This window comes from Vipera berus (genome assembly GCF_964194415.1).
Source record: "Vipera berus genome assembly, chromosome: 5".
NCBI classification, from domain to species: Eukaryota; Metazoa; Chordata; class Lepidosauria; order Squamata; family Viperidae; genus Vipera; species Vipera berus.
This window is the reverse complement of record NC_138207.1, coordinates 56,807,597-56,831,698: the sequence shown is the minus strand read 5'-3', so window position 1 is coordinate 56,831,698 and position 24,102 is coordinate 56,807,597. Positions and strand designations below refer to the sequence as shown.

Sequence of the window (24,102 nt, the reverse complement as noted above, 5' to 3'; positions counted from 1 at the left end):
CTTCTTCACTCAGTGCTGGTTTGTCACTCATTATGTGTTCCTTATCACACTGAAAGATCAGCTGAAAATTTGTAGAGTATATAGCAAAAATGTCATGATAGTTAATGTAATTTGTAATGATTCTTGGCACATGAGAAGGTATCATTCAAAGATTAATTTCTTCATCTCTAAATCTCTGTCATGGAAGCAAGCTTTAGACAATTGCAATGATTCATAGTAGAGACTCTCATATTTATCTTGAATTCAGCTTAAAATCCTATGTAATAAATTCTCAGGTCTATTTCTCTTTCCTTCTTCTCCAAAAGCTATTGTTTTTTTTCTCTCAGCATTGCTTTTTTCCTCTCTAAAGGGTAAATCAAGTTAACCTCCAGCTAGACTAGGAACAGCAGAAACAGCTCTCCAACTTTATCAGTCAAAAACAATTTTCCCCCTCTTCACCTTCTCTATAAAATTTACAGAAGGTCTCAAGGATTCTTGAGAAACATCATTTTCCCAGCCACAGGGAATAACTCTATGTCTGTCTGCCTGCCTGCCTGCCTGCCTGCCTGCCTGCCTGCCTGCCTGCCTGCCTGCCTGCCTGCCTGCCTGCCTGCCTATCTATCTATCTATCTATCTATCTATCTATCTATCTATCTATCTATCTATCTATCTATCTATCTATCTATCTATCTATCTATCTATCTATCTATCTATCTATCTATCTATCTATCTATCTATCCAGAATCATTATTCTGAAATGAAGAAATGAGGAAAGAAAAAGATAGGTGATTGGGGGCGGGGGGCGGGTAGTGTTCATAATAGTTAGAATTAAAACTTTTTAGGAAAGGGAATGACCCTTAGACCTCATGTATAAATTAATCTACAAGGTTTTCTGACCTTCTGGGTATTTTTTTACAGGTATCAATATGGATTCTTGAAATCATCCACGCAGAACTGCTGAAGCCTGTACCAACATAACTATCACAGCCTTGTGCCAGATATTTGGAACAAACTACATGGCCATAGGTTTGGAAACAACCAGTGTTCATTCCATCACCAAAAAAGGACAACTCCAAGGATTACTCCAGTTACTACACAATTGCCCTCATAATTTACACTGGCAAGATTCTCCTTAAGATCATACAGCATCTAGTGCTGACCATCAATAAGGAATTGCCAGATGTTCAGTCTTGTTTCAGAAGGAGTCATGGTACTTGTGACCGTATTGCATGTCTGCACTGGATCATATAACAAATATATCAAGAATATCAAAAGAACATTTACACGTGCTTTATTGACTATAATAAAGGGTGATCTAGAAAAGGGCCACTGGGCAACATTGCAGATGCAATAAGGGCAGAGAAATAACACTGTATTGCTGTTCTTACTACCATAAGAAAGGCCTTAATAGCAGCTCTAAATTGTATTCTTTCAGCAGTGCTCTATATTCCCCTTGTTAGAGCAACTATTCACTTTTTGAGTGATGTGCACTTTTGAGTTTTAATTTAATTAAAAATAGCTTGTCCATGATTTCAAATGATTGAATATCACTTAAAAAATTCAATAGAAATTGTGGGAAATCAGAGATACAAACTAATAGAGTTAATGTGCCAGTCATACAAACATCACTTAATTTACTCTGTTAAGCATGGTAACAGATTAATGAGGATAATTAATCAGATAGTTAATTAATAAAAGTTATACACAGATCCTTTCATATTAAGGGGAAAACATAAAATGCATGATTTTTAAATATAATAATTTAAATTACAGAAACTAAAATTGTTATGTTAAGTTTCATATAGATCACTTCTATTGTATTTATAAACCTTTATTTTACATAATGTTCAATAATCTGAAAAATGATACATCACTTTTAGTTTTTCTTGCAAACATCTGTGTATACCCTACACCTTAGTTCTGCTTAAACTTCTATTTAGCCCCATCACAGGGGTTTAATTGCAAATTCTAGGATAGTAAGTAACCTTGGTCCTCAGCACATTTGTACTTAAAAGTCAATGACACTTTCCTAGTTACACTATACTGAATGTGAAATGATAGAATAATAAAAAAAACTCCAAAGGAAGTATATTATTTAAAAAAAGATGACAATTTCATTCACAAAAGTTAACTTACCATAAAAGAATAAGTACCTACAAAAGTGAGTTGTAGTATATTGTATCATAGGCTTACAGACCTGAAACTGATCTTATCATTTAGAGTTTCTTTGTAATGTATGTGTCACCAATTCATTTTCTCTATCTACACACAAATACTGAAGCAAGGTATATTTAAAATTTTTTATTTATGTTTCAACCTTTTGTGAAGATAAGAAAGAAAAACTGGCAGAAAAGAATCCATTATGCTTGGCAAAAAAGTAAATATTTAATACAACTTGTTACATTATAAAAGTGTCTTTACCTTATATATTCTGGATCGCTCTGAAGCTTTTCAGAAATTGTTGTTTTTTCTAATTCTAAGCAGTTTGTGATAGATTTAGTTTCTGCTATTTCTTTTTCAAAATCTAGAAAAAAATGAGTTTATAGTTTATAATAAACTATTATCCATTTATACTAGATACTTAAAAAAACTACAATAAACTCAATAGATTTGTTCTTTGAACAGTTCCAGGCCAAAGGTACAGTCTCCACATACCAAAATTCCAAGGTTCAGTTTGCAGTTAAACCAGATTAGGAGCAAGAAGGTTTGATCTGAAATCCTGGTCATTTCTGGGAATGAATGTAGACTCCCAAATGTCAAGCATAGAAGGGAAGGGTCTGGGTCAGGAGGTACAGGGACATTTTGCAGGTCCTATGTTGGATATATATGACTTCACCTGCCTAGACTGACAACACAAATAGATAAAAGCAAGGATTTACAGCCCAAATGGGAGCAGTGGGTACCAGGCATGGGGATTTTCCTTAGATGCTTAGAACTGGTGGAGAAAACAATAAGAAATGCTGGTCTTTGGAAGGAGGAGCCTTTTTGCTTTAAGCCCCGGAATAGAAAGTTAAGCAGTTGCAAACAGAAGGAAACAGCAGCCAGCTAAGCATGTCCAAAGCTACCACAATCAGAACAAATAGAGCTAAAGTAGAATCAAGGCCAGAAAAGCCCAGTAGGATTTGAATGAGCCCAAATCACCACCAGTAAAACAGCAGCAGAAGCCGCCGCTTTTGAAGAACTTCTATATGGATTGGTAATGTAAGGCCAGAAGCAGTTTTGGGGTGAGGCTTAGCAAGAGGTCTGCAACTTGAGAAATGCAGTAGGTAAGGTTATCAAAAAGGCCTTATAAACCATGGGGGAAGCTACCTGGACTACTAAGAGACCTATCTGGACAAACTACTCTAGCTGAATCAAATATAGTAGCAGGTAATTACAGAAGAGGTCTAGGGTAGAACTCCTACTGTCAACTGCTAACAAGGTTGAACTTCCTGGGAGAGTGAGGTGTATGCAATACAGCCCAGTGGGAGGAACTTCACGGAACTTTTGATACCATTTGCCTGTGTCTTTTCTATTCACAATATACCAATTGTAGCAATCTTAGTATTTATAGAAAGCATAGCCAATAGACAGGGTTGCTGGAATTTACGGTTCAGCCAGTTGAACTGGCATTGGTAGATTCCACTTGTGCAATGTAATATTGACTTATATGAATCAATAGTATGAGCTAAAAATAGAAGAGAAGCTTTAAGAGAGGAAGCTCAGGAGATTGAGTTTACAATACACTTAATTTATAAGGTTAAAGTTAAAGTAGGTTGTGATTAATTCATAAAACTAATTGATAAAACACAATATATGTTAAATGTTGATAATAAAGAATGAAATACATTTAACGGTATGAGAGTAAAAAGGATAAAACCAGAGCTTATTTTGTGGGTTCTGTTATAATATCTTACAGAAAAAATGAGAAGCTATGATTCTTTTTTTTTAAAAAAATTCTCTTTTTAGCAATAAGATTTCCTAAAATTGCTAAGAAATGCAGGATAAGTTATTTTATTTGTTTATTTATGTCTTATTATGTAGTCATTTTGAAATAACTGAATATATGATATTTTTGCTTTCTCATAAAATGTCTTCCAGTGAGGATAAATTTCAAACTCTATTTCTCAAATCATGCTTGAACATTAAATCAGCTGAACATCAGGTAAGCAATATACCTCTGAGTTTCCTCTGGAGAGTAGATAAATCCTGCTTTAATTCATTCTTCTGTAGATGAAATATTTTTAATTGAATTGTTTCATGCTCCATTGATTCTATTTCTAAGAAAGTAATAATTTTCAAGTTAGAAATCTATTAACAATGTAATCTTTATTACAAAACTCTATGGCATGCCCTTTCTGAATATTTTGAACTAGAACTACTGTAGTTTCCGGCGTATAAGACTACTTTTTAACCCATGAAAATCTTCTCAAAAGTCAGGGGTCGTCTTATACGCCGGGTGCTGAAAATTTAGGGACAGGGCTGGCTGGAAAACCTGGAGCGGATCTCCCATTTAGTCTGCGCAGGGAAAGCGGGACCAATTGGAGAAGAAGCCGCAGTCTGTGATTTTTTACAGGCTGGGGTCTGGGCGTCTTTCCTTCTAAAGTTGAAGAGCAGCTGTAGTATATCCCAACTTGAAAGGCAGGTGGGGAAGGCAGCAGCCAGAGCAGCGGCTTAGCTCTAAGGACACATTTGACTCAGGAACTGGGCGGGCTGGCTGGAAAACCTGGAGCAGATCTCCCATTTGGTCTTTTTTTTTTTAAATCCCATTTATATCCTGCCCTTCTCCGAAGACTCAGGGTGGCTTACAATTTAAAGCACAAATCAATGTGCTTAGCAATAGCCTTCATTCTGTGTATATGCCTGTTTATTAGGGCTTTCACCCCCCCCCCAAGCAGCATTATTACAAAGTCAGCTTATTGCCCCCAACAATCTGGGTCCTCATTTTACCTACCTTGGAAGGATGGAAAGCTGAGTCAACCTTGAGCCTGGTGGGATGCGAACCTGCACTAATTGCAGGGAGCTGGTGTTACTTAAGGCTCTGCGCAGGGAAAGCTTTAGAGTGAATTAGGAAAAGTGAAAAAGTGAATTAGGAAAATAGGGAACGGTTGCTGGAATTGGGTATGTGTAGTTTAACGAAGAGAAGGGTGAGGGGTGACATGATAGCAGTGATCCAATATCTCAGGGGCTGCCACAAAGAAGAGGGAGCCAAGCTATTCTCCAAAGCACCTGAAAGCAGGACAAGAAGCAATGGATGGAAACTAGTCAAGGAGAGAAGCAACCTAGAACTAAGGAGAAACTTCCTGACAGTTAGAACAATTAACCAGTGGAACAACCTGCCTCCAGAAGTGGTGAATGCTCCAACACTGGAAGTTTTTAAGAAGAGACTGGACAGCCATTTGTCTGAAATGGTATAGGGTTTCCTGCCTTAGCAGGGGGTTGGACTAGATGACCTCCAAGGTCCCCTCCAACTTATTATTATTATTATTATTATTATTATTATTATTATTATTATTATTATTATTATTATTATTATTATTATTTTAATCCACTTGCACTGTTTTATGTTTACATGTTTGATGACAAACAGCCTTATGTTTATAAGTGACAGTTTTCCTACTAAGCACCTGCATGTCATAAGCATTTGAATTAAAATTACCATATTAAAATCAAATCTGATGTTTTTTAATTTTTATTTAGTGTGCGTTGGAAGAGGGGTAGTCTTATACGCCGAGTATAGCCCAAACCCTATAATTTAACAGGAAATGTAGGGGGTCGTCTTATACACCCAGTCGTCTTATATGCCGGAAAATACGGTATATAAAGAAACTAATAAAATCTAGTTCTGTAAGAAACCATATACAGTATACTTCTGCATTTAATAATCACATATAGAATTATTTCCTGCTAACTGATACAGTATATGCATATTTTAACTATTGCACAGGATTACATCTTATTCTATTTGTATTTTTATTGATAGTTGTAATTTATATGAGAAAGTATATTAATTTGAAAAATGTGACTAATTTGAACCTAAATGTGAACAAAAAATAAAATATCAACAGCAAAACAATAAAGTTAAAAGTTAATCTCCCAAATAAGAGAAAAGTAATAGAAGAAAAACACTACGGTATGTATAATTTCTTTAGTAGCAAGGATGCACTGCAGATGCTGTTTTAGTTAATTGTGTGTTGGAGAGCTAATAGCAGAGTTTGAATCATGTGAGATACTAGTTTAACTACTGCTTCTCACTGATTCATTTTAAAATTCACATTTTCTCATACAAGAGCTTGCAATTATACAGCTTTATTTGAATAATTACCTTCATATAAAAATGATATGAAAATTAGTGTCTGCCTACTAGTTAGTCATTTGATGGACACATTATGTTGTATCAAACTATTGAACACACTACCTGTGAAATTAAAGTTTGCCTCTGTTCACTTTGCTTTCAGAAAAGTTTTTTAATACAAATTTTATACTTATTTTAGTAAATGTGGTAGTTTAATGTGGTTTTGTTTTGTATTTTTGCTGTATGTGTTTCTAAGCACAATAATGTTTCTTATCCCAAAGGACATAATATGGTATCCTATTCTATTAGTACTTGTTGATCAAAGCAGTATATAGCATATGATTCAAAATTACCTGCATTTCATGATATTATTTACGAAAGCATTTCTCAGTTACAACTACACTTCCAATAGTAGCAGGAATGGTTTTATGACAAAATCCGTAATTCTTTCTCCTAATAATTAAAACTTTTTTTAAAAAAAATGTATACTCAGTGTTGCATTTTTCCATGTTTATTATTTAATGGTTATTTTTCAGAGCAGATAGCTGATATATCTTTTCTTTGGGGTGAAGAAACTTTTTTAGGTGCTTTTGATTTTCTGTTGGAATAATTCTACCAACCGTCAGTCTGTAATACTATAGATGCCACAAGGGAAACATTTTCCCAATGTGGCAGTTCTTAGGAGTCACATATCCTCAATGAACTGGTAGACCATTCTACTGCTAGATGCTACTGCTGTCATGAAACTTTCTTGTCTGCGACTGCTGCAGTTAGCCTATCAGCAATATTGTGCGTTGCAGCTGCCATCCTTGTCATGGTTAATATTCAGTGCTCACAGAGAAGGCAATGAAAGAATGTCAGTGAACCTATCCTGAAAAATGATCAACTTGACATGAAAAATGATCAACTTGACTGCTACCTGTGCTAATTACAGCTCACACTGACTCTAATTCTAGACTTTGAGATTTGCAAATATTAAAAAAAATACTCGTGACATACAACTAATATTATTTTCATATTCTAGTATGTATTAAGGATGCAGTAGGATACAATAGTAAATGGAAGATTGGAAGATAAATAATAACTTAAATCTAGCCTCCAATATATCCTACATAAATACAACCGAGTGTCAAAATCCACAGTTAAAGTTTTCTGCAACAGATAAAAGCTTCAATACTGTATAATGTACTGTTTTTCACTTTAGGCAAATTGTTATATTAAATGAAAAATTTAAAGTCTGGAAAAAATATAAATGTATTTTGCCAGAGACTTTTAGTACAAATGTTTATATTCTATCTAAGATAAAATGTTTAAACTGAAGGCCTACCTTTTCTCAGAAGACTTTCCTTCTCATCTAGTTCACATATTTCAGTCTGGACCCTTTTTTTAATTACAAGTTCCCGATTTAATATTAACCCATATTCATTATTGAAATTTTTAATTTCCTTCAAAAATGTTTCATCTTCTTCAGCAATTCTTGTCTTTAGATTTTTCTTATTATGTCATAAAATTTAAAAAGTGTAAATGACAAAATTAACCTTAAATTATTTTTAAATATACATTTTGATATATAGAAAATAAATATTGAGAGATATGTCAAAACACTATGACACCTACTATACTGATCTTAGAAATGGAATATAAACATAAGTGTATGCATTACAAGAGCATAATAAAAAATATTCATCTTATATTTGGAAAAATCACTTATTTTTGATGTACGGCCTAAACTGCATTTTCTCATAAATAATCTCAACTGATTTCAGTATAATTTATTTCAAAGTGCATTTCCTTATAAGAAATATATTTTATGTTTGTTAATATTACAAGAATATTAGCAACCACATTCACTGAAAACTGCCAGCGTGGAAATGTTAAAGAAATAAGTAGCATTATGTCCTTAATTGAAAACAGAATGAATTGCCTTTCCCTTAAAACAATCTATCCTTTTAAGCTCATATCATTTGAATCAAGAACTTAAATTCCTTAAGAAGAATAACATAAAGTTATTTTGCCTTGGGTTCCCTCATAGACCTGTCACCTGCTTAGCTTCAGTAACTGATAGTAGCAATTTATTAGTTACTAATAATAATATGATTGTTTTAAATAATACAATTATCTTGAACTTATGGGCTGGGAACCCATTAATTGTTGCCTCATTAGAACCCCAAATCTTTGGGCTAAGTGTAATTCTAAAAAGGTTGAATAGTACATATTTAAAATGCTACCACTGGAAACATACATATACTTCAAGATTAATATTCTTCTGATTTAGAAGATCAGCTTTTTGTTTTTCTAAACTCTCTTTCCGTTTCTTGAAAAGTTCCAAGCTAAAGAGCTTTTCAGATAGCAACTGAGCCTATAAAAAAAACAAAAAAATACTAGTTGAGTGGTATTTTTGTTATGGTTTCTTGTTAGACAGAAGTCATACATATGAAGATCTTCGCAAGATTTTAAAAACCAATATAAACACATTTTTTTAAAACGGTATTATCTCTTAAAAGTGTGCTAAACAATCTTAATAATAAATGGTCAAATCACCACAAGCTATATTCATTGTTTCCCTACTTCAGGTAGAAATTTAGTTAAAGCTTAATGCGTTCTGAATTTAACACTATGTGATTTAACTAAACTCGAGATTGTATTACTTATTTATTTATCTAATATGTATTGTGGTTACTACAGTTAGTCCTCGACTTACCACAATTCATTTAGTGACTGTTTGAAGTTACAATGGCACTGAAAAAAGTAACAGGACTATTGCAGCATCTCCACTGTCACATGATCAAAATTCAGATGTTTGGCAACTGACTAATATAACTAATGCAGATTTACATACAGGTAGCCCTTGATGTACGACCATTAATTCAGTTACTGTTTAAGGTTACAGTGGTGCTTAATGACTGGACAGGACATGTCCAGTCCCTGAAGTTATGGCTATGGCAGCACCTCTGCAGTCCTGTGATCAAATTTAAGTGCTTGCCAGCCTGTTCACACTTATGACCTCAGGAGCACTTCATCTCTCCCCCTCCCACCTACTTATCTCACTTCCTCGTATGCCCTTTTGGCTTCCTGTACTCTGCAGCTCCTGCTGTTCTAGCTGACCTTTGCCATCTTCTTGGTCCCAGTGCTGAACATGCATGCCTGACCTGGCCCATTGACAGGCAGTTGCTGGCTGCAAGAGGCCTTCTTCCCAAGGTTGCCCATGACAGTTTCCTTGCAAGACCTCAGGAAGATGGTCTCATGTGACCAAAAAGTGCCTTGCCTGTTGAGGACATGCCTTCTCAGAGGGAGCAAGAAGATGGCAAAAGTCTGCTGGGGCAGCAATGTGTAGTATGTCAGAGGCCTTGAAGTGCAAGGTGATGAAGGTGACTATGTCTGGAACGAATCTGGGTAGCTGAGTTTTTCCAGAGCAACTGCGTATTTTGTCATGCTGCTGGAGCAGATGGGGTTTCCAGGGATTCTTGCAGATTTGCATTGTGCTATGGCTCAGGGGCTTCTTGTAACTCTGGAGCTGTGGTGCACCAATAGGCTACTGAGTCACAGCATGGTAAGCAGCTCTAGAGCTGTGCAATTCTGGGGCTGCTTGCCACCCTTCAGGGTACAGGGTGGCCAAAAGGGCAGAGATGGGTTGGGGAGATAGGCAGTGGGGGAGTTGAAGAGGAGAAAGTCTCTTATCTTACCAAGGCTTGGGGCTGGAAGGGATAATGCCTGAATGGCTTAGACTGGGATGAATCCTTGAAAACCACTGAAATCCAGTTAACAATGGCAATGAAGAGTGCCAGGATTGCCATCACTACATGATGTGCTCGTGTATAAGCATATCATGTGGAAATTCTGCTCCCATTTTGGTTGCAAATCAAGGTCTAATTGTTTAAATAGCATTTAAGGCTAAAATCTAGTTCAAGGACAAAATAGATTAGAAACAAGACTTTTGATCTGACATGCGTGGTAAGCCAAATATATTTACGCTGACAAATTGGGCACAGTACTCCAAGGTATAATCAGAGATGGGCAGAGATGGGTTGCATATAATTTAAAAAAAATTCTCTTATTGATATTCAACCTCTGTTTTGGTCATGTAGGAGAAAAGCACCCTCCATTCCAACTAACCCAAATAAATCAAGTCTTTTTTTTTAAAAAAAAGGTAGGGGTCCTGCATTTAAACAACCTTTCTGTTTCAGAAGAACTTGGAGATGCAGATCCAGGTTTTGCCTTCCAAATCTCTTGCTGCCAAACTTTCTCTCTGGTTCAGTTCTCCTTACATTTGAGACTGCTTGATTGCAAATGCCTTGGAGATAGCTCATTGTCAAGGAGAAACAGAACATTTCATCTCCCAGCCAGTACTCACTGTTAGTGAAAGACTTTGTCTCTTTGGTCATTATAGAAATGGGACATGCTGGCTAAGGAGCGACTACATTTATATTGGATTATACTGGTGAGATCAGCTGTGTCCTAAGCTACTTACGCAATATATTCTTGAGAGCAGCATTTTTGAAAAGAAAGTACTGAACCTTGAAAGGTGAAATGCTATAACTCAAAGTTCTAATTACATGCTACCTAGTTTTTCACAAGAACATACCAAAAATGTATACTTCCTTGATCAAAAGCAGTTCAGCCACATGAGCTTTTTTTCTCTGTGTTTCCATATATATTTATAATGTCTTGAATGCATGAAAATTAGAAATAAAATTTGTAGAGCAATCCGAAAATGGAATTTAGAGTGGAACCGCACTCAACTTAATACACACTGCATTAGAAGAACATATTTTGACTTTTTTCACTATCCCAAACCTGATAAGTGGTGACAATTATATTGGTGAACTGAATTTACTTCATCCAGCAGAAGTAATGCATATTGGCTTTTCCAGGATTGTGAATGCATGCACAGACTTTTGAAAAACAAATTGAGCCAAATATATAAGTTAATGTTCATTGACCTTTACATAATTAATTATGTGAATTTAAAGTTATAATTGGTTTAGGAATACTTTTCTAGTTTTCCTCATTTGTAAATCATAGTAATTGTTTCCCCACTTTCATCAACTTTCTGTATCTGCCATAGTAACCAAAACTCTAAATCAGAATGAGTCAATAGCAAATTAGTGATGTACACATGGAATTATGATTGTAATAAATTATTTTATAAGCAGTAACAGAATGAATGTCATTGCCTGGCAAGAATGGCAATAGGCTTCTTGTAATTTTGCAGAAAGGACAAAGGGTTCCTGTTCTGTGAACATGGTTTACTGTTAAATAAGAGATCATGAAAAATCCAAGAATGTTCAAACACATTCTTTTGATAAACTCTGTGGATTCTGTATATTTGTATTATATCTTCTTAACTTATTTATAGTCTTCAGCATTGAACAAAAGAGACCCAATATTAAAAAAAATGAGATATATCTGGACAGTCTTCTAATTGAAAGCATTAGATTGATTTTAAATAGCTTTAGACTTAGCAACTCAATAGGCAGTTATAGGTTTTATATCTATATGATTTGTTTACAATATGCAATTGAAATGAAATTACAGAGATGGAAAATTCTGAATCCTGCCTCAGACTAACCTAAAAAATCTCCCTTGAATTCTTGCATTTGGGATTTCTCCTAAAAAATTTTCAACCCTAACTCTCCAATTAAAGCATATGCAATCAAAACATATTCTAAATTTGCAAAGAACTAAATGAGAAACATTTGAGAGTCTTCTAATGCTTATTTCTTCTTTAAGAATTCCTGAAAGTCTTTTCCAAACATGCTTGAGAACACTTCTTATGGTTCCTTAAATGATAACTGTGATAAGTTAAAACATAGTTTATCTTATCCTCCTCTAGAATAGTTGAAGGATGAGATCAAAAAATAGTTTTTAGTTTCAATTATTCACATATTAGGTATTGCCAAAACATAATTAATAGATAATATTTTCCATTATCTGGTTCATTTTTGTCAACAGACACTTTGATTGAACTTGATGTCCAAATTTAACCATTATCAAGAAACCTGACAAAATTTAATACCAAAGATAAGAGAATTTTCCTTCCTTCCTTCCTTCCTTCCTTCCTTCCTTCCTTCCTTCCTTCCTCATGTGATATTATATTCTTTCTAAATTTGACTGAGAAAATGTCCAGAATTTCACAACCTGAGCATGCAAATCAAAGGAGCTTATTTTCAGTTCATGTGTATCTTCTATGCCTTTACAATAATCCTGTTGAATATTGCTAATACTATAAAACAGGGATGCTCTGCATACTAACACATATGTATCATTATCAATTCCACCTATTTTTAATATAAATAAGTTGATATATAACAAAAAGAAAACAGTAAAAGATATCAAATGTTAAAACATTGGTTTAAAAAAACCATTGCTCTTACTTCAATTTCCAATTTTTGTTTTTCTTCACCAAGTTGTTGTGTAATTTGATTAGCTTTTTCATGATTTTTGCTTATCTCCTGTTTTACTGCAATATAAAATTAACATTTATACATCAAACATATTTGGAAACAAACTTTCTTTTTTCATAAACATGAAATAGTTAAAAAAATCTCAAATATATTTGATCAATGAACATTTTATGGTAGCAAATTTATTATGAATACCACAGTGAATAAGTCAGCACTAATACGTTTTAGGAAAAATAATACCATCTTTTTTGAACCCAATAGGCTGTCCTGTATTTGGAATAAGATCAATCCAGAGAATAAAAAACTACAGTAATTTTGGTGAGCCAGAAATCTTTGAAGACAATACTCTCTCACACACACTCTCTCTCCTTCTCTCTGTCTCTGTCTCTCTCTCTGTCTCTCTCTCTCTCTCTCTCTCTCTCTCACACACACACACACACACACACACACACACACACACACAAAGACACCATTTTTCCAGTTCTCTAAAATCAGTTCCAAATCCCTACAGAAAGAAAATAAACACTTTACCATCTGGCAATTGAACAATACAAAGCATTGTTAGGATATCGTAATTCTTCTTGATTGCTGTGATGTTCTTTTATTCAATTACGTAGGCTCAAAGGGACATTTAAAGTTACCATGTTGTGCCAATTTTTTTAAAAAAATCCATGGTTTTGAAACAGCAGGGAAAGTTTGATCAGGAAAACTTGGACAAAAGGAGTACCAATAATAACAACAATAATAGCAACCACAGCAACAACGAAAACTGGGGCTCCTTTGAATAGTAACTTATCATCAGATGAAGTAATCTGTGGCGCTTCTATATATTGGCTTCTCTGCATTCATATCACAGGTCAGTCTGAAGCAGCAAGCCTGCTTTATGTATTTAGGCCTCCCCTCTTAGAAAGATCCCTGCGTAGTATCTGTTTCTTAATCTTAATTAAATAAGGGTAGGTCCTGACCTTGGTGTATCAGGCACCTCTTTTCTTCAGCTTTCTGTTCTACAAGGAAGATTTGCTGGAACAAGGAGTCTAGGTTCATTTTGAGACTTTTGGGTGTGAGGAGAGGAAAAGAGTAATTGATTTGCTGTATTTTGGCTGCGGAGCTACAATACAGAAGCCTTTTCCACAGAGGTCATACAGAGAAATCTGGACAAAACCACATCAGACCGCAGGTGTGCGTGTGACTTTAATTTTGCACTGATCAATAAACAGAGTCCGGCATCTATTAAGCTAGCATATGACAGAAGGTTAACTAACTCTGGTCTGGCTATGTAATGTACTATGGCCCAAGAACTTTGTAAGCCACGATGGGTGAGGTTTTAAGATTTCTCCCTCACCTTCAGTTTAAAGTGGTACCGCCCACATGCTCACTCCCCTCACAGGACTGTTTCATTTGTTTAATTCACTTGCCTAATTCAAGCCAAGTAATTCTGAATGGCTTACAGAAGGAAAATCAACAACGTCTAACAAAACGTATACAAAACTGTATTGCGTACATCGAGAAAGAATAATACAACAATAAAATAATAATAAATATAATAATAATAAACCTTTATTGTCAAAGTACAACATGTGTACATTGAGATTAGATGAGCCTCCCCCTGTGCTCTCTCCCCCCAACACACAGTGATAACAAACCCTCCATCCCACCACACTATGTGAACCCAATGGTGACTCAAACAGCAGCAAACACTATCATCCAATTGATGGCACATCAGGGCCCAAAGGCCTGGAGGAAGAGCCAGGTTTAAAGGCCCACAGACCCAGAGCCATCTGTAGATAAGGAGAAAGGTCATTCCATAAAATTAGGTCCCCACCAAGAAGGCTTGTCTTCTGAGTCCCACAAGAAGACCTCTTTTCAGTGAAGGGTCTTGGAGTATCCCCTCACAGTGTATGGCATCCTAGGGAGAAGGCAGTTGTACAAGGACTCAGATCTATGCCATGCAGAGTTTTAAAGGTGATAATCAGTACTTTGAACTGCACCCAGAAACCAATTGGGAGCCAATGTAGCTTGCGGAGTAGGGGTGTCAAATGGGCCTTGTGAGAAGTGCCCATAACTACCTACAGTGTTTCATTTTGGATCAGCTCTAGCTTCCTGATGTTCTTTAAGTCCAGCTCCATTTAAAGTGTATTTCAAACGAGAGGCGACTGAGACGTGAAGGACTATGAACAAGTCCCCCTAATCCAGAAACAGGTCAAGTGACACATAAAATGAAATGTGCAAAGCCCCCCTCAATCCCAGTCATCTGATTCTCAAATAGGAACTGCTCACACAGAAGGTTCCCAAATTGTTCATTGAATCTGAGTGGGTAATGTTCAGAGTCAAGGATGGGAATCCTCTGATTCTGGGATCCATGAAGCACTAAATTCACAGTCATGTAGTCTTGGCAGCACTGAGCACTGTTCTTTTCCATCTAGATCTCCCTTGCCTCCAAAAAATCAGGGCCTGCACTTGTTTAATTCACATTAAGATACAGATACTATGCAGGAATCTTTATAAAAGGGGAAGCCTAAATACATAAAGCAGGCTTGGTGCTTCAGATTGGCCTGTGATATGAATGCAAAGAGGCCAAGAACATGTAGAAGCGCCACAGATTGCTTCATCTGATTGTAAGAGGCTCCAGGGGGCTTTAACCACAAATTACTTCATTTGATTGTTAGTGGTCAAAGAAGCCCCAGTCTTTTGTTGTTGCTGTGGTTGCTATTATTGTTATTATTGTCAGGTCAGAATTTTGGACTGTACTCAGGTATAGTCATGTGAAAAAGTTAAGTACACCCCATTGCACTTTTAACTTTTTAAACATACAGGTATTTAAGTTTTATACCAACAATATTGATCAATGGGATATAATGTAACAAATATTGTAGACGTCTATATTTTATAGACATTACATTTTATAGACATTATAGACATTACAATTCTATAAGCAATAAACAGAATAGACTAGAATTGATGAAGTGCCTTTTTGACCTAATTTATCTTCTATTTCTATATAGATATCAGTTTTTGAATAATAATTTTGTTAAGTTCCTTTTTATAAGAATTTACCCTAACTTGCACATTGCATCATATATAGGATGAAAATAATTTATAATATTTTTTTAATCAAACAGGGCAGGTTAAGACCTTGCAGTTAAAATTTTAGATTTTAATATCTTCATATTCATTCATGATTGTAGTTTTGATTTAGAATTACCTTTTTTTCTGGCAAACTGCTTATCTTTAACAACTAATGCTAGGCACATTCTTCTCACATGGAAATTATTTGATTGAGGAATTGAGGGAAAGAAATGTATTTACTTAAAAAAAATAGTAATTCAAAATGTATTCAGTAATGATTGGCAAAGATGAATAAGAGAAAATTCATCTATTCTGCATGTTTTAAGAAAGTAAAAATGTTAAGTGTACAACCCAGACAAACAGTCATGTAAGAACAAGAGGAAAAATGGGAAATATTAAAATTAGAATGCTACATTTAAAATTAAATAATTAATCAAAGAAGAAAAACTAAATTTCCATATGTATTACAAATTAGGAGAGTAAACAAAAACATTTTTAAAAATGGGATTAGATGCAATAACTTAGGGAAAACAACAGGTTGCTATAAAATTAATTGTCTCACAGAAATAACAATTACAAGAATTTTGGCAACTTTTCTAGAAATGTTTGCTCAAAAACTGCATTTACCATAACAAAAACCTTCTTTGTGAAACTGACTAAGGTCTGGTCAGTTTCAGGCAGCAGATGCCAGCTGGCAGAGGGTTCTAATGAACTAATGAAGGTTACAGGGCTGTTAAGTTGTGATTAGCACTTTTTAGGGAAATGCAGTGCTGTGGTGAAAAGCATCTCAGGAAAACAGAGCTTATTTAAGCAGTCTCTCTTTCCTGCAATAGGACAAATAAAGAGGAAAAATAGTCAAGCACAACATCTTATCTAAATCAGGGCTTTTCAACCAGTGATATGCGTACCACCAGTGTTACTTTATAACCTGGCAGGTGGCATGCGACCCTTAGCCAAGTGTAGTGGGGGAGGGAACCAGCTAAAGCGGCAGCATGTGGCGCCACACAGACCTGGAGGAGACCATCTGGAGCTGCAGGGCTCGGCAGAAGCCCCAGGATCTGAGCATATGGCTGCATGCTGATTGCAGCTTCTGGGGCACCCGGAAAAGGAGGAGGAGGGCAGAGAGAGGTTTTGGCAGGAGAGAAAAAAAACACACAGAGAAAGAGAGAGAAGAGGCTTTTGTTAGTGAAGCGGTGAGGAGAGAGTGAGCGAAGGGTGAGTGAAAGAGCAAGAGAGAAGCTCATGCAAGCAATGTGTGAGTGAATGGACCAAGAAAGGAGCTTGTGCGAAAAACATCTAAATGAATGGAGCAAGAGAGAAGCTTATGCCAGCAACATGTGAGTGAATGAGAGCAAGCGAGAGGCTTTTGCTACCAAAGGGTGAGGGGAGTTTGCGAGCAAAGGGTGAGAGAAAAAGGGTAAAGTGAGGGGGAGAAGGGAAAAAGAAAAGGCATTGACTTCTGAGTTCCAATGTTGCACTAGGAAGGAAACATTAACATTGAACCTCAACTTTTTACTTTTCCGTAATATTATAAATTAGCTATTTCTATAACAACAAATAAATCTAATCAGTAAAGCCCAACCCCCCCTTTTTTTTAGTCATCAAGTTTTTAACACCTTGTTAAGCACTGGTGCTGGTGGTACTCAAATATTGTCATATCCTAAAAGTGGAAGACTGTGAAAAGTTTGAAAAGCCCTGATATAAATAATATAACAGCAACCAGCAAACTTTGCAATTTCTCTCTCTCTCTCTCTCTCTCTCTCTCTCTCTCTCTCTCTCTCTCTCTCTCTCTCACACACACACACACACACACACAAACACACACACACACAAACACGTTTGCTTAGCAACCATATTGTTTATCAATAATTTTGCAGGAATCAGCTGTAGTCACTAAACAAGATCTACCCTGTAGATTGGGCAATGGTAAAGGCTGTCTGTGCGATGGACATGCCCACTGACCAACATGTTACTTTAATTCGGCAGATTAGAAGAAGCTGATATTCCCTGGATATCTTACTTTATTACTTTCCATTTCCATTTTGATGCTGTTACATACATAAAACAGTAAAAATAAAATAGTCTCTGGGAAGTTAAAAAATGTAATAAATAAATAAGCAAAAATAAATTACCTTTTGGACTTTCCATGTAATTTTTCCCAATGTTCTCTTCCAGTGTAAGATACATTGATATAGATAATGTAGATTATGATTAATTTTCTGCCTTTTTATCTCTTACCTGATGTTTTTCATGGTTTTTGTCTCTCTGCCTTTGCCTTCTTTTTGCCCTGTTTTTGCCACTTACCTGTTTTTGAAGATTTCTGATGTATAGTAAATAAACAAACATCAAACTATGTTTTATGCTGGGGTACTTAATGGCATGTACATTTGTTCTGATCCAGATCTGAGGATTAACTGAGAATGTACTACATGCAAACTAATGTGGAAATTATTAACATTAATATTATCAACATTAATTAATTTTCCAACAGGGGAGTTGAAAAAATATGATTGAAGCACAATAGCATATGAATTAATTCCTGCTAGAATGTAAGATTTATTGCAACTATAAGATTTATAATAATTATAATGGCTATATATGTCCAATGAGTCTTAATAAGGGCAAAATGGTAAGAGACTGCCTTCTGTTAGCCAAGTAATGTGTTTAAGAGCCCAGTAGTATTTAGTTCATTTTGTCTGAAGTAAAAAAATAAGTAGGATCAAACCTGATCAGTACTTAGATAGGAACCATAAGAAATATCAGGGTCATAGCCTACAGTAATAGCCAAAATTGTGGAAAACTTTTGGGAAAAGTGTACAGTAGAAATGCCATCTTTGGTTAAGTTTCCACCAATTTTTCTTCTAATTTCTTTATAACTGTAGCCTTGTTCACTTAATAACATTATTTTACATCGCTTTCTGGGCGACCAGTCAACTCTTTGCACCATTACTTTAATTTTATTATGTTTTACAAGCTCACTAAATGAAAGAACACAAAAAAACCCAATCAACTTGATAGCGATCACATAACACACTGAAAATGTCCTCCTCTCAGCTTCAATACATGACATCAATAACTGAATCCTACTGTGATCTGATTGGCTCATTGCCAAAACAAGATGACACCTGATTGGCTTTCTAAACACTCATGCTCATTGGCTACAATCAGATGAAGGAAAGCTACCTGATATCAACCTAAGCGTTGTGCTTCCTTTTTCTGGTTATTTGGCTATAACCTTTCATAGAATACAGTACAGATAATTGAACAAACTTTGTTGCATTACATTCTTGATTAAATTACCTTTCCATTGATATATAATTTTATGGTACTACTCTGAAAAAAAGTGGTGTTATTAGCCATCAAACCTCAAAAATACACTTTTCCCAAAAGGTTTCCATAATTTTGGCCACTACTGTAGAATGGGAAAACAAAACAACTCATTAGTAAACCACTTGTATTTTGTTGAAGAGTCAAAGGATAAGTCAATGCAACTGGAATCAAGTTCAATTCAAAGAATCCTTACTTAAGGCCTAAAAAAACCAATTTTAACTTCCTACTCTACTTACAGTAGTCTTCTTTTACCATTTACTTTTCTCCCCTAGTTCTTTTGTGAAAGTATCTACACTGCAGGGATTTTAGTTCTACATGTAGTTATATGTTGATAATTCATTGAGTTCTGAGACGCACCCAAGACTTTACCTCTGCCTTAGCATAATGTCTGAAATGAGTAATAATTTTAGTAAGTAGCTAAAACAGAGGAAATATTAAGCTTCTAGGAACTGTGATGTGACTTAGTAATAAAATGTCAGCTCTATAAAGATTTATGTCTATTGCAATCCCTGTGACTGATGTGAATTGTCAGTGAGGAACTTGTCTCATTGTGCTTTTCCGTATTAAGGAGCTGTTCAGTGATTCAAGATTAGAGAAAATGGAATGGCATAGTTAAGTAGTAAACTGATGTTTCTGGCATTTAAAGAATATATATTTCATCTCAAAACATTTAACACTTGAGTGGCTTAAGTTCCTCAGCAGCCTGACTAGAAAACAGATTTTTTTAGTTTTATTTTGCATTATCTCTCTCTCTCTCTTACTTTTGACTGCTTCTTTTACAGATTGTTCTGAAACTGAGTATTTTTGAAAACCCAACTCCTCTTTTGTGTTATAACACTTGTTTTGTTTATTAACTGCATTAAATCTGAATAGAAACAACCAATACTACTGTACCTACGAACGGTATTTGACATCTTATTCCCTTTGCCCTGTAAGTTTGTTGAATAGTTGACAATAATTTGCCAAACTAAAATGTGATAACTCTAGATTGTACACATGACAGATAGAACATTTAACAGATGGCCATATTAACCATGTATCTTTTTAATTCTTTTATCTAGTTTGCTTACTGCATACAACTGCTTCACACTCAGTTCTATATATCTATATGGAACTGAGTACATAGAATGAGAAATATTTTAAATTTCTGTTTGTTTCTAAAATTTCTATGTATTTATCTAAAGCACTGTCCAATTCATTCTTCAGCTTAAAATATTGCTATTTGAGAAAGGATTTGAATTTCTCATCTGCCAAAATTTCCACTATTTAGTTGAAGAACTAAAAACCTTATATAAATATTAGTTTCTAACTTTCCCTTTGTAGTATACGACACATGTACAATATTTAGAAATATTTTTAAAGATAAGATAACCTTTATTGCCCTTTTTACTGTGGGCACAAAGACACATCAAAAAATGAAATTTAGTTGCCCGCTCTCAAAGTGAACACATACATGACACACACCTAAACATACTATATACAACATATACATACTATATACAACATATGTATAGACCTACACCCATAGTTATACATAATATATAAATATTGAACACTGTCCATTTTGAATATATAACGGAAGGAGGAAGCTTGAGAGTTCACAAGGTTTATACTCCCAAAGTTAATGTGATTCTGATTTCATTCATAGGTTGTTCTTTTTCCCCTTAAAAACCATATTCTAAATACTTATATGTATGTTATGTATAAATGTGATTATATAAATATTTTTATAACATGTTGTTTTTTCAAATTATTATCCAAGAAAATAGAGCAGTTTTACTTCCATGTGGGTTTGATTAGAAAAGGATCCTTCAATATGTACAATGGGTAACATTTTCCCAGGTTTAGCTATAAAAAAGTAGCATTTGTTTCTCCAGAAATTGGATTACTTTTGAATTAATCTAACTCATACTTTGGAAAACATACTGATCTCTGGATTCAGATTATCCCTACGGAGACTTATGCTTTAATTCAATTATAGCATTTGCCACATGAAAAATTGACTGAAAATCAGCTTGATTGTTACTTTTCTTCTTTAGAAGCTTTTAACAATGACTGTTTTCTCATGTTTTCATTTCAGTTGTTTCTTGTTTTGAGAAATAATCATTGGCATATTTCATCATATTCCATGTGTAAGCAAAGCATTAATTTTGAGAAAAATATTGCAGATAAAACAAGCAGGAATTCTTTATCAACTACTCTGTACAAACATAATAATAAATTTGGCTGGGCCCGAATCCTGCATTTGAATGCCCTAGACTATCTCTTCTGTTTCCTTGTATTACATCTATGGGAATAAATCATATTTTATCTTATCTTGCTAAAGGGTTGTTTTGTTTTATTTTTTGAGAGAAGGGGGAAATAATAAAAAGAAGGAAATTATGGTGAACAACAAATGTTGCTTTTTCCATCATAACAGTAATTTTCATCCAAATATTTGTGCACAGAAATTGCTTTCCTATAACTTCTTTCTTTAATAGAGTAAACATTATATGAGAATGTATTGGTTTTGTGCAAGAAGAGAAAGAAGAAGCACAAGCATCTAAGACTTGCTGTAACAAAATCTTATATTTTGTTACAGGACCATTTGAAGGTCTAGGCATCATTTTATGAAATGTACTAAATAAGAAACAATAAGTAAAGATTGCTGATATACAATTCTAATTTTAATGGCCAAAAATATGTTTCAATATGTTTATTTATTAAAGAATAGGTTGCTTCCTTTCGTATTTTTAATGTATAAACATTTTAATCTAAAACAGCAGCATGAAACAAGTCCTAATACAGACCACTAAAATAGGTTCAAGTAATTGCAACAATAACGAATAACTAAAGCAAATGGAAATAGAAGTTAAATAACTTTAATACTGGCAGTTATAAAATAAACTTACGGTAACTTATAAAATGGCAACACCAAATTAAGTGAAAAAATAAAGATACATTAGAATTTAAAACAGGTAGGAAAATGGAAATGTTCATTTTTTGGCAGTGAAGGGATACTAGAATAGCTATTAGACATTTTTTCTAAATAAAATATTGTAAATCATCTCTAAATTTCTACTTTAAAATGTGTAAAAATATAGAAACCTTGGTTTTTATGCAGTGTTTACATTAACTTTTTTGTATATTGGATGTAAATAGTTCTGTTATGTTTCTGATTTTATTTTCACAACTTAAATAGCATTTTTTTCTTAATGCCATTATGTGATTTGTTGTTTTATTATCATTGTCTCTTATTTTCTATTCTGAAGGAAGTTTGCAATCAAAAGACAAGGAGGCAAAGAGCAGCATTTGACTGAACCAAGGTCCTGGAACTGCAATATAATGAGGTAATTAGTGTTTTAATTTGTTTGACTTAGAACAGCTGTTAGGGTGCCTGAAAGGAAGCTTTCAGTTACAGTATTTGGAACATGTTTGTATCAAGTAGTTTTTATAATACATCCAAGAAAATTTTCCTCTTAGCTCATAAAAGATGTTTACTTTATCTGTTTGAAATAGGATGGATCATTGCCATGGATAAGGGATTGTCATTGAGAGTACTTCTTTTCATAGAACAATAAAATCAGAGGTACAGAACATTACCATTGAGTTTTACCCAAGAGAGAATGTGAAATTTGGCATTCCATCAGAGCCACCTTACCATAGGCAGATAACTGATGGGTATTGGCATTGAGGCACCCACTATAAGCCAGCAAGGAAAGTGTAAAATCTTTGAACTTTCCTCGGTTTACCTATCATTTTCTGTTTGCGATACAATATTTGTATACAGTATTTGTTTAATTTAATTTAATTTAATAATTTGATTTCTATACCGCCCTTCTCCCGAAGGACTCAGGGCGGTGAACAGGGCAATACACAATAAAAAACCAGATACAAAAATTAAAAAACCATTAAAAACCAATTAAACATCATGCCCATAAAATCAATACATAATTAAGTTAAAAACTAATTTTAAAAACCCAACCCCATCCCGTCAGACCAGGCCAGCTTGTTCGAAAAAGAATGTTTTAAGATCGCGCCGGAAGGAGCGAAGGTCGGGGGCCGTCCGGAGCTCAACCGGTAAGCTGTTCCAGAGGTCTGGCGCGCCCACAGAGAATGCTCTCCCCCTGGGGGTCACCAATCGGCATTCTTTGATCGGCGGCACCCTGAGGAGGCCCTCTCTGTGGGAGCGCACTGGACGGAGGGACGTTGACGCCGGTCGCAGGTGTTGCCGTAGGTAATCCGGACCCATGCCATGAAGGGCTTTGTACGTCATAACTAACACCTTGAACCTCACCCGGAGAGCAACCGGTAGCCAATGCAGCTCGCGGAGCAGAGGTGTAACATGGGAGTATCGGGAAACTCCCAAGACGACTCGCGCGGCTGCATTCTGCACCAGCTGGAGTCTCCGGGTGGACCTCAAGGGCAGCCCCATGTAGAGAGCATTACAGTAGTCTAGACGAGAGGTCACGAGCGCATGAGTGACTGTGCGCAAGGCATCCCGGTCTAGATAGGGCCGCAACTGGCGCACCAGGCGAACCTGGGCAAAGGCCCCCCTAGTCACAGCTCCAATATGCTCTTCCAAGGAGAGCTGTGAATCTAGAAGGACCCCCAAGTTGCGGGCCCTATCTACGGGGGGTAATAGCTCACCCCCCATGGCCAATGATGGGATAATCGGAATTTCCTGGGATGCCGGCACGAACAGCCACTCAGTCTTGTCAGGGTTGAGTCGAAGCCTGTTCCTCCCCATCCAGACCCGGGCCGCCTCCAGGCAACGGGACATCACGTCGAGGGCATCGCTGGGGTGGTTTGGGGTAGAAATAAAAAGTTGGGTATCATCAGCATATTGGTGATACCCAACTCCAAAACCACGAATGATCTCACCCAGCGGCTTCATATAGATGTTAAACAGGAGAGGCGAGAGAACCGATCCCTGAGGAACTCCACAAATGAGAGGTCTCAGGGTCGATCTCTGCCCCCCTGCTAACACCGACTGCGAACGTCCCAGGAGGTAAGAGGAGAACCACTGGAGAACCGTGCCTCCCACTCCTAACCCCCTGAGACGTCGCA

General features: G+C 35.6%; 1 protein-coding gene across 1 annotated transcript in view; it reads right to left on the bottom strand.

Annotated features, from left to right (window-relative positions):
• CCDC172 (coiled-coil domain containing 172) overlaps positions 1-13,701 on the bottom strand; it is a gene marked incomplete at both ends in the record, with an annotated part of 34,170 nt that extends 20,469 nt beyond the window's left edge. Inside the window, 6 exons of the mRNA XM_081329938.1 lie at positions 2,401-2,503; positions 4,137-4,238; positions 7,581-7,746; positions 8,496-8,612; positions 12,628-12,713; positions 13,623-13,701. Of these exons, the coding sequence (XP_081186064.1) occupies positions 2,401-2,503; positions 4,137-4,238; positions 7,581-7,746; positions 8,496-8,612; positions 12,628-12,713; positions 13,623-13,701 (653 nt within the window). The remainder of the gene's footprint in view (positions 1-2,400; positions 2,504-4,136; positions 4,239-7,580; positions 7,747-8,495; positions 8,613-12,627; positions 12,714-13,622) is intronic.
• Between the last annotated feature and the right edge of the window lie 10,401 nt (positions 13,702-24,102).